At 37.4% G+C, this 11,569-nt stretch overlaps 1 protein-coding gene across 1 annotated transcript; it reads left to right on the top strand.

Moving 5' to 3' along the window:
* The first annotated feature begins 4,768 nt into the window (after positions 1-4,768).
* rnf183 (ring finger protein 183) lies at positions 4,769-10,640 on the top strand. The gene is made up of 2 exons (XM_007238812.4): positions 4,769-4,965; positions 9,040-10,640. Exon 2 carries the CDS (start codon positions 9,115-9,117, stop codon positions 10,054-10,056), a length of 942 nt encoding a protein of 313 aa, XP_007238874.2. The 5' UTR covers positions 4,769-4,965; positions 9,040-9,114; the 3' UTR covers positions 10,057-10,640.
* The last annotated feature ends 929 nt before the right edge of the window (positions 10,641-11,569 follow it).

The following is an 11,569-nucleotide window of genomic DNA, read 5'->3' as shown; positions in this document are numbered from 1 at the left end:
AGCCCTTTAGACGTGTGTTTTCATAAGTAATGAACTGTGGGTGGAATATTCTTTAAAACACATGATGTCATACACCTCTGGAAACTCCTTCAAGACTGTTGGGAAACCATTTCAGGTGACCACCTCTTGAAGCTCATTGAGAGAATGATGCCAAGAGTGTGCAAAGCAGTAATCAGAGCAAAGGGTGGCTTTTTAAAAAAAATATATAAAACATGTTTTCAGTTATTTCACCTTTTTTTGTTAAGTACATAAAACTCCACGTGTTCATTCCAAGTTTTGATGCCTTCAGTGAGAATCTCCAATGTAAATGGTCATGAAAATAAAGAAAATGCATTAAAAAGAAAAGGTGTGTCAAACTTTTGGCCTGAACTGTATATTTATGGATACATAAACACATGTGAATGGACATACATTAAGGTTATTCATGGTTGTCTAGTAATGTCGACAACAGGCTCAAAAAACATTAATGTTTATTTCATACATATGAAATTCATGCTTTAACAGGTTTGTTGCAGATCAAACCAAATAGTGCAAATATCGGTTGCAGCAACGCAGAAAAATGCCATTACGGACTAAACCTTAGGAGGTGCCACAGAGTCCTATAGTGCACTCCCTCCCCTCCCCTAAATACATTTTTCTAAAAGCCATAATGACTGTAATGTTCTATTAAAATGTTAATGTTGCACTAGGCTCCCTGTTTAAGCCACATATATGCCCATTGAAATTAATGCATTTTAATACAATGTAAATATATTAAAGAAGCTTAGTTGGAAATTCTCTGCACAGATCATCTTCATACTAGGCTACATATGTCTGCTATGTTCTTGCTGGGGTGTGGTCTGATGTGTGCAGGTGTGATGGATAATCACGTATAATCCAATAGGGTGTCAGAACGCTATATGTTTATTCTTCTCCTATAACCACAATCAAATTCACCCTATCAAAATGGAGAGATTTATCTGGATAGGGTTTTTTTTGAATGAAGAAAAGTCGGAATGAAAACAAGCTGAACTGAAATAAAGGAAGTAATGGGTTATTTAAAAAAAAAAGTTAATGAGTAGAAAGTTCCAATAATTGTGTGAAAATGTAAGAAGAAGTCTGAAAAAAATAATTCAGTATAGAGCAGGGGTCGGCAGTTAGTTTTGGCCGCGGGCCAGGTGTTTTCCAAGCCATTACTAGGCGGGCCACAAAAAAATGAACCCAGGAAAGGAAAAAATAAATAAACAAACACACTGCTCCTCACGCGGTGCATTTATAGTATCGCTGCTCCGGCTACTGCAGGGAAAAAACGCCTTATAAGGAGACAGGAGCCTGAGAACGGGTGGAAACGCCCAGCGCGAGAGAGAGACGGGAAGGAGTAAAAAACTAAAGTTCGCCAGAGAAGCGTTTTTTTTTTTTTGTCATTTTAGTTCAAACAACCTCACGGGCCAGATGTTTCACTCTTGCGGGCCACATCTAGCCCGCGGGCCGCCTATTGCCGACCTCTGGTCTAAAGGATGACCCACACAAACTTTGCAGCAACAGATTTAGAGCTTCTGTCTCTCACTTTATATCTACAAGGAGCAGCTACATTTGAGTGTCTAAAAGATTGGACACAGTGTTTAAAAACTGCAGTGGCACTGCTGTATCTGATCCACTATCACTAGCTCAGATAGGGTGAAAGGAGAATAAAGTATGCAGAGAAACAAATTACAAATCCTGTATGTCCGTAATTATAAATCCGGTATGCCCAGTGTAGCTAAAAATGGATAAAGTATGTAGAAACAAGGATTGTAGTACCAATTTGAAATTATTTAATAAGCACCAGAGTTTAAAATACAAGCTGTTTCAATAGTAGGGAGGTTTCACATTACAAAAGGAAAGTAGTGTAGTGTTCAATCTTTCACTATTTTGTTAATGATTAAACTTCTAGCTTCAGCTTTCACCTGTTTAATCACACGGAAGAAATGCCAAAAACAATAAACTGAGGAAGTAGAAAATGTAGTAATGTTTAAGACCTCACCTTATAGTCACTGCACAGGATATAGCCTCTTTATTTAATCAGTGGTGGGGTACACACTTTTACTACTTTATCTGCACTCAGATGATGTCAGCTACATAAACACTTATAGTCTGTAAGTGAGAACACCAGATTTAACTGCGCTCAAGTGGGAACGACTATTTGATTTGTACAAAAAGTTTCAATTATCACTGAAAAACCTTTTAAAGAAATACTTTTAAATCACACTTATATTTGTCATTCAGGATCATTAAAATGGGAAATAGGAAAACTTACAGACTTGTTGTGGAGTCAATGAAAGCGCAGCGAAAGTTCTACTAAAGACTCCAATGCTACGTCACCTAATTACCTATCCAATCAGCTGTTCCCTCTGCCTTTAAATAAGATCACTCATTCAGTACCTTTGCTGCCTTTCAGACGCTGATGGTCATTCTTACCCTCCTCCTTCCCCACCGCCTCCAGGTTGGTCCCGTTTGGTTGCCCGGGGGTTGGCTCCGCCCCTGTCTCCAATGTACGACAGGATCTGCAGAGCCCAGATGTATCAAGTCCTGGGCCGATGACGGGGCCTACGCCAAAGACTCAACTAGAAGACTGTTTCATTATAACCTCTTCATATATGTATCTTTGTTTTGCTAAATATGTTAAAACATTAAATCGTGCAACTGACAACATTTCTTCCGGAGTCGTAATAGTAGAACAAGTGTGGCATTTGGAACTGAACTTCTCTAACTTTTAAACCATGGTTGTTTAAAAGGAAACTGTCACAAAGGCCTATTGATACATGTGAAATGTCTATTTCTGTAATATAAAACCGAACAAACCCAACAGATTTTAGCATATTATCTGATAACATGTACAGTCAAAGCCTGTGGTCAGAACCTATCGGCCTGGTTTTTAGCATATTACAGGTCTTCAGATTGAAAGTGTGAAGTGTTCACTCTGACAATTGTAGCGAAATATCATTACCTCCCACTGCTCTGGGTAGTTATGCTTTCTGTGACATATTCCCAGTACATCAAGGAATGTTAAATGCACCCTCTAGTGTAGAAAAGAAATGTCCAAACTGCACTCAAAAACACTGCCGATAATTATAACCACACTATAGGCACTGCACACCTGTTAACAAGTTCTGGCAAGAAGTTATGACCCTCCTATCTCATGCCCCCACTATCCATATCCACCCAGCGCCATCACTCTGCATATTACGAGACACATCAACTACTAACACAACAACAAAAAAACAATAGGATACTCTTGATGTTGCTATTCATCACCAAGAAAATCATCCTCATGAACTGGAAAAGAAAAAATAAACATCAACCACTGGAAAAATCTATTAACAGACGATCCCTCTAACACTTTCAGGACCCATCAGAAACAGTGATTCTGACACAACTAATTCAAACACTGCAGTAAATAACATAAACAAGATAAACAATAGGAAAAAACATGTAAACAGGTAAAATTTGCATATAGGTTCATGACCCTGTTTGCTGTACGGTATGTATGTCGCTGTTCAATGAAAAACAAGTATCTCCTTTTTTGGCGATTTTTAGTTGACTACACAATTTAAATCCACAAACTGTCCCTTACGCTGTGTCAAAATTTCGTAATTAATGGACCAATAGAAATACTTCAAAATGAAATAAACTCTTTTTACATTGACTTCCACTAAAAGTTTAGAAGGTTTTTTTCTCTCTCCTGGAAAGTTGCTGTTTTGGAAATACTTGTTTTTCATTGGACAGCGACAATATATACATATATATATATATATATATATATATTTTTTTTAGCTTGTTTCCTTTTATTTCCATTTGTTCCCCTTTTTTTTCCCCTTGCACCTTCTTCTGCATCTCTCTCCACAATACCTCCAACTCTGAACCTCCCCAACTGTATCTGCATGAACAATACATAAATAAATGAACTACAATAATTGCTATAAAGAAATAAATAATAAAGTATTAATAGTCCTGCAAAGAGGAGAGGGGTGGTGAACCAAAAAAAAAAAAAAAAATGAATGGAATGTCCCATTCGTCTGTCACCCACTATCATATCTCGCTCAACTCTGATAAGTCACGTCGCTTTGCCACAAGCATGTTAACCAGTGTTAGTCCTTACTCACATGATAACACCTCATAACATATACAGGTGGGTGCATTCCTGAGCTGTTCCCTGAGGAAGAACTCCAAGATCCCTCAACTCACATACTGCAATCCCATGAAGTTTGGCATGTCAGATTATTATTTTTATTCACAGTTGTTTTATTTGTGTGTTTTACGTTTCACTGCCTTTTTCTTGATAAACATTAATATGATATATTGTTTCAGAGCTTGTTTGCATTCAAATCGGTTGATCTGCAGAAATGTAGAACATTGCTAAGCAACAGTGATGAGTAAAGTCCTGAGTGATTATTTTGTTGTGTTTGTCTATCAAACAAACATGCACGGTGTGACACGTTATCACACTCTTGGCTCTGGAGTTCGTAGTCTACATTAATAGAAGCATCTATTCTATAAAATCCAATGGTACACGACACCGTACCTCATACAAATTGAGAAACTGATTCGGTAAAGCACAGGTCTAAAAGCTTTGTCCAGTACATGCAAACTATCTGTGTTATTCCAGATAAGTAGTTATGCAGTCTACTGTACTGTATGTGTGAATGTTCAGATCCTACCTGGACCAGTCCAACAGGTCTGACATGTCAGAGGAGGGAGGTAGGTAAAGGTGATGATTAGCACAGGAGAGCAGGAGGGAGGGAGAACAATTCCAATCAAGGAAGAGAGTGTGGTACGCAGAGAATGAGAATGAGCTGAGGAGGGCTGAAACACACACAAAGGGTCCGGTTCTGCCACTTTACTGGCTTGGCCTGTGAGGAGGAGATGCACAGCTAGGCTGGAGTACATGTTGTTTGCTGTTGGAGCCAAGCAAGCTTGGACTTTACCTGAGGATTTAAACATCCGTAGGTAAGGACAGTGGCAGTGATATTAATAGTACTATTATAAATACATAAATTCATGTAGCTTGTTTTCTGAAAAGGCTTGTTCTCTGAACTGTTACTACATTGCACCTGCCAAAGATATGGTTTCAGGAAACTGGACAACACACTGAAATGTGATAGTTTGAGTTGTACTGTTTGTTTGCCAACTAAAAAAATGGGTGGAATAATTGTCAATATCTGTGTGAATTGTGCACTGATTGGTGATTGGAGTTTAATATATTGGGTAATAAAAATAAAAAAATCCTCACTGAATACAAACCAGCAGAGACCTTCACTGCAAATTATACGGCATTTTGCCATTACTGACAATTCTATTCCTTTTTTTATCACTTCCTATCACAAGAACTGCCTTTGTAGCCCCTACACAGGACTTAGAATCTGCATTTAACCCAATAGTCTGTTGCACACTCCAACTACAGAATGCAAGTTGTGAGCAGGGGTAGAGGGTTATTATGTTGCTTATTTTTGTGGCTCAGGAATGTACCTTAAAGTTCTAATAAAAGGGTGTGGATGTCATGTGATAATACTACGACAGTTATTCAGTTTAGGGAAAAATGCAAATTCTATACATATCTTATCAAAACAAGTATTCATAACACATATACAAGAACCTTGTTGGTGTTTTGTAATTCTGACATTTCACTGACATTTGTGAACCGTACTGAATATTTAAATGTTTTAATATGCAACATAAGCAATATGACTGTAGAGACCTGCTATTGTTGTTTTCCTCAACAGAAAAACAGACCAGTCCTAACCAGTCATAAAACAGTCCTAACTGGTTTATGAGTCAAATATTAGCTGGGCATAAAAATTGCTGAACTTTGGGAATCACATAAACATGATTACCAAAAACAATGCTACTCTCATTTTTTTCTGCTTAGAAGTTAATCTATGGACAAACCTTAACAATGTGTACATGTATTAATTGTACTTTTATAATACATTTGTGAGTATAGTATAGTTTTTTAAGTATTAAAGATGGTCCTCCTATAGTAGCTATTTCTATAGTAAATGTATGAGTGTAGTATACTTTTTCAAGTATTAAAGATGGTCTTTCTACAGTAACTATTTATGTAACATTTGTAAGTATAGAATAATGTGTCAAGTATAAAAGATAGTATATATTTCTATAGCATATTGGTGAGTATAGTACATTTTTTTAGTTTTAAAGATGGTATTTCTATAGAAGCTACTTCTAAAGCACATTTGTTAGTTTAGTATCCTTTTCTGGTATTAAAGATTATCTATTTTAGCTATTACTAAAGTTCAGAATCATTTGTGAGTATGATATACTTTTTCAGGTATTAAAGTTTGCCTTTTTTATAGTAGCAAATTTTAAAGTACATGTGTGACAATATAAAAATGTGTCGAATTTTAAAGAATATATGCAAGTATAGTTTTGGAAATATATATTTTTTACATGAATATGAGGATGAGGATTTGGATGAGGATGACAGGATCACATACGTTATAGAGCTGAGATGAATGCAGCATTAGAAGTCTTTGACATGGATGCTTATAAAAATTTCCAGACAAAAAATTTAACACCTTTGTCTGCTGTACTTTTTTTATCGCTACGCTATACTAAACTAGTTTCTGTTGTAGAATGAAGTAGTGCTTTAGTCTAATTCGAAGTGTTTAAACATTTTAGTGTATTCCCTGATTTATCACACACCCCGCATCTCTGTTGGGAGGAAGGAAGACAATAAAATTTGCAGGACTGAGGATCATCCAGGACCAGGATTAAGAAACACTCTGATAGTTAAAATAAAACTGAAAAAAAAAACAGTCCTTCAAGTAAGTCCCAACTTAGAATGGATGAACAACTTAGAAAGTGTTCATCCAGTATAAACAGTGCCTTGTAAAAACCTACAACGCCGTTGGAAGCAACAACATTTTCTGAATTGCAAATGATACACAAAGATTATAAATCAATATTTATACTGTGTATGCTGGTGCACCCGGTAGATTTCCAGCTGATTACTGAAACAGGTTGGTTAGATGACCTTGTTAACTGTCCTTTTCTAAAGAATGTTACATTCAGGTCATGACTTTGACTGGACCGCCTACACTCACTCCAGTGTTACTCTGGTCTTATCTTTGAGGTCATTTGTATGCTATAAGTCTGCCATTCTTCAGATCTTTGCTTATTTTTGCTTTGTTATAACACAATTCCTTCTTGTACTCGCTCATTAAACCACCCAGTAATATAGTACACAGACCAGGTAGAATATTATCCACCTTCTTGTTTCTACACTCATTGTCCTTATTATCAGCTCCCCTTAACTTACATAAGCACTTTGCATTTCTAAAATTACAGAATGTTGTCTTTCAGTTTCTTTATATACATTATGATCCTGTTCTTCAATGTTTAGGGCACCAGGTTAGGTGTGTGTGTGTGAAGTGTGTGTTGTGCTGGTACAAGTGGACCAGCACTGCTGGAGGTTTTAAACACCTTACTGTCACTGCTGGTGCTCAGTGGATCGGTTGAGCTGAACAAAATGGACAATGTAGTGTAAACAAGTGTAAAAATATCGAGGTGGTCATAATATTCTGGTGTATTTCCTAAACCATTAACAGCATTCGGCCACATGTTCAGAATTTTGCAATCGGGTAAACTCTACCTTTATTTCCTTTTACGTCATCATGAGTCATAGCTTGTTTATTGCCGGTATCCCATACAGACCAGTTTTAAGCAGAGCTACTGATACTGTTAATCAGCACACCTTCATGTTCAGCCACTAAGTAGCTCATTAAAATACATTTTTGTCCTGGATTGGTGTTACAATAACTTGTTTGCCAGTTGTTTAGGCTAAGTTTGGGTGTACATAAGATCTATACTTTATTTAAGTATTACTGGAAATGTAAATGTAATTTTACTCCTACTATTTTTTTATACAAAAAAATACATTTGCATGTAACAAATTTCACATCAGAATAAAACAAAGCCAAATTTCTAACATCCACTTTAACTTGATGATGATTCTGACACTATATACATACAGTACATGTCTAAATATTTGTAGACATCATCTTTTTACCTTGTATGAATGCAATCAGCTATTTTAAGTTGCATCCATTATCGGTACACGTGCAAATGCAGATAAACTTGAAACTACTAGCACCATGTCTAATACCAGGTATGAGCTAGAGTATTAAGTCTAGGCGAGTATAAAGTCAACAGCAGCTGTGGAGTAGTGGAACTGTGTTCTCTAAAATGATAATGCTCCATGCAAACTTTTGTGATGAGGGTGATGAGACATTTACTTTAACAAAACCAGATAAACTCTTTTCAATACCCTTGATTTAATAAGCTACAATGATTAAGTAGGTGTTTCATTCTTTTGGTCCACACAGTATATCCTTTTCTATCCACCCACTTAAGAGACAACTTTAGTATTGTTTGAGATTTTATATAATTCACAAAAGGTTACAGTGGCTTACAGTGATTTAAATATACAGGGTCAAAAGTCGCAGGACCCCATTTTTTTTTTTTAAATAAAAGGGAAAATTATATATTTAAATACCCCAGCAATTAATGGGTGAAGGGGCCTATCTTTAAGGGTATGTCTGAAACATGGTCACTGTCTTGAAAGCTGCCACTTATTTTTTCTAATATTAAAGCGTGTCCTGTGACTTTTGAGTTATAGTGTAAATGCAGAAATGTGTGAAGTATTTCAGTTTTTCAGACAAACCAAAATGCAGCTTTACAAATTCAGTGTGAGAGCATAGAACTGCTGTAAGAAAAATATTTTATTTCTCTATTTTGACATAATGTAAATTTTGCTTAAAATAAAGTATTTTAGTTTATATTTTTATGACTTTCATTACTAGTTTTTGAAAATATAAGCAATGATGTAGGTTTACAATGAAACACTGCCTAATTCAATAACTGTTCGTAAAAATAGGGAAAAATACAGTTTTTAAATATTCTGTTTAAGGTGTAGGATTACACCGTTAAGTAGTTACATTATGGACATGATTGTGTTATATTTACAGTGCCACTGACAGCATGTCAATTTATCTTTCTTCACAGGCTGTTGGCTGCTCCAGCTTTCCTCAACGCTGCACTTATTCTTAAGAGTCCTCCTGAACTCTTAAGCTCTCTGCCATGTCTGACAACAGAGGGAGCAGGAGTGGGGAAGGAGGGCCCAGCAATGTGAAACCCAATGTCAAACCACAGTATGACCAGAAGTCCAAGAATGAACAAGGGTCACAGGAGAAGTCAGGAAAAAGTTCTAAGCCTCTTCGGAGGAGCCGCAGCAGTGACTCGGAGCGCCGTGGCAGGCGGAGGGAACGAGAAAGGGAGCATGGACAAAAGAGAGAGCGGGGTCGAAGTGAAGAAGGGCGACGTCGTGGCCGGGAAAGAAACAGCAATGGCAAAGGTCACGAAAGGTATCCAGAGGACAACCTGGATGACACTGAGTGTCCTGTATGCTTCTGCACTTACGACAATGTCTTTAAATCCCCTAAGCTTCTTGCCTGCGGTCATACCTTCTGCCTGGAGTGCCTGGCACGAATCAATGTTTCCTCAGTGGAGATCAAGACGATCTCCTGCCCTGTGTGCCGCGAGCTGACTGAAATACGCCATGGTCGAGACCTCCCACAGCTGGGCAACAATGAGGACATTTTCCGCAAGCTGCCCCCTCAGATGCAGAGGGCGCAGTCAGTGCGCTTTGAGCGCAGCAAGGGCAAACTCGTCCTCAAGAAACCTCCTCCAGGAAGCAGACCTAGCAAGAAGAGCCTACATTTGCAAGGCTTCAAAAAGCAGAGGGAAGTGCAGCCAAGCCAAGAATTGCCTGCCGGGATCGCAGAGGAAGGTGCAGTTACCATAATCAATGTGGGGAGACCCCCAAACAGAGTGAGAGGACGTGTGGGGCGGCTCTTCCAGTCCAACCACTGCTACTACGCTCTAGTTGGCTCCATCATAGTAGTAACAGTGGCTCTGATGATAGTGGGCATTTTGAGCTTTGTGGCGATGCCAAACCTGACATTTGTTGGACGTCCACCTCAACAAGGAACCGATTTCCACCCCAACCACACTGATGGGTAGTGGGACATGCAAACCACCAAAAGTGACTCTTATACATAATCTTTACTTTTACAAGTCTATGCTGGCCTTAATTATGCCTGATCTGGTATCCATGTAAATTCTACAGAACAAGGGAAGAACACCATAAAGAAAGTTTTATCAAACTACCTGGTCATTAGCAAACTGATAACTGAGCCAAGGCAAGTTCAGGGGTGAACCAAGCCAAACTATTCAACAGTGGATAACACTTATCCTTCTGAGGAAAGACTATTCAAAAGAATGCCACAATGCACTGCAGATAAGACTGTGGACCTCTCAATATGCGGGATCTTCTGTAAGAGTATGAAGGAGGGACTTCAGGACAAAGTGAAATCACAAAAGCCCTCTGATAAACCTGGAGAGACCAAGAGCCAAGTTTTCAGATAGAGAGGCGAATTCACGTTTCATACTGTTTATATGCACTGCAACTGTTTTGACAAAGAAGAAACAATGCACCTTGTAACTTTAAATTACAAACTTTGTAGTTTCTATTTTCATTGTAAATTTATCTGTACTGCTCAAATGTAAAACAGCACTGCTTCAATAAACTACCTGCTTTATGTTTATTTTTACAGTTGTTACTTTTAAGACTGATTCAAACTTATCCAGATGTAGATGTAGTTTTAAGAGGTATATAATTTATTAGGGAGGCGGGTGCTAATTTTATTTGATGTTCAGCCCATTTTTTCCTTTCCACACAACAACACAAAAAATAGTTTTGAAAGAAGCTACATTTTCAGTGGTCAATATGCAAATAAAATTTGTGTTTTTAAAAATAATCATACATGAATCGTTTTTTGACATATAATAGATAAATAAAATATGAATACTCCCAGTATACCAGTGATACTAATCAGGATTGGAAAAACAGTGAATGTCCCACCTATCTGGCACTCACTATCAGGCCTTACTGAGGTAAAACTCCATGAAGATTATCCCATGACTTTTAGCATGTCGGTGTAAAGCGTCCTATATTGTCATATCACATGTAAATATCCAGAGTTTATATTATAAGACAATTTGCTATGTGTCCTGTGGTTTGTATGTCTTGTCTTTGTAAATATGTAAAGGGCATTTTAGGCTTTTAGTTGTGAAAAACCTCAATTGTCTCACTCGCTCACTCACTCACTCACTCACTCTGTAACAGGCTGACATTTTTCCACAAGGGCTGATTTTAGTACAAAATAGCTGTAGATGCTTTGCATCAATGACACTGTGTCCTTGTGGCAAATATTTTCTAATAGACTACACAACATTTGAATTAAGAAACAGAATCTTATATAGTTCTGATTTAACAAAATTCATCCTAAATACACAATACTTAAAAGTTTTTTTGTCTAAATTAATGAATGAATGACTTGACTATAAATACACATATTTTTTATGTTCTAGCATGTCAGAAGAGTAATTTAAGACTAAACTTTGTGACTCACAGTGGGATACAAAGGGAGTTTATAATATTATAGGTATAAGGTGAGCTACGTGTGCAGGGGAG

Source organism: Astyanax mexicanus, chromosome 18, assembly GCF_023375975.1.
Source record: "Astyanax mexicanus isolate ESR-SI-001 chromosome 18, AstMex3_surface, whole genome shotgun sequence".
In the NCBI taxonomy this organism is placed as follows: domain Eukaryota; kingdom Metazoa; phylum Chordata; class Actinopteri; order Characiformes; family Acestrorhamphidae; genus Astyanax; species Astyanax mexicanus.
This window is presented reverse-complemented; position numbering and strand designations above follow the sequence as displayed.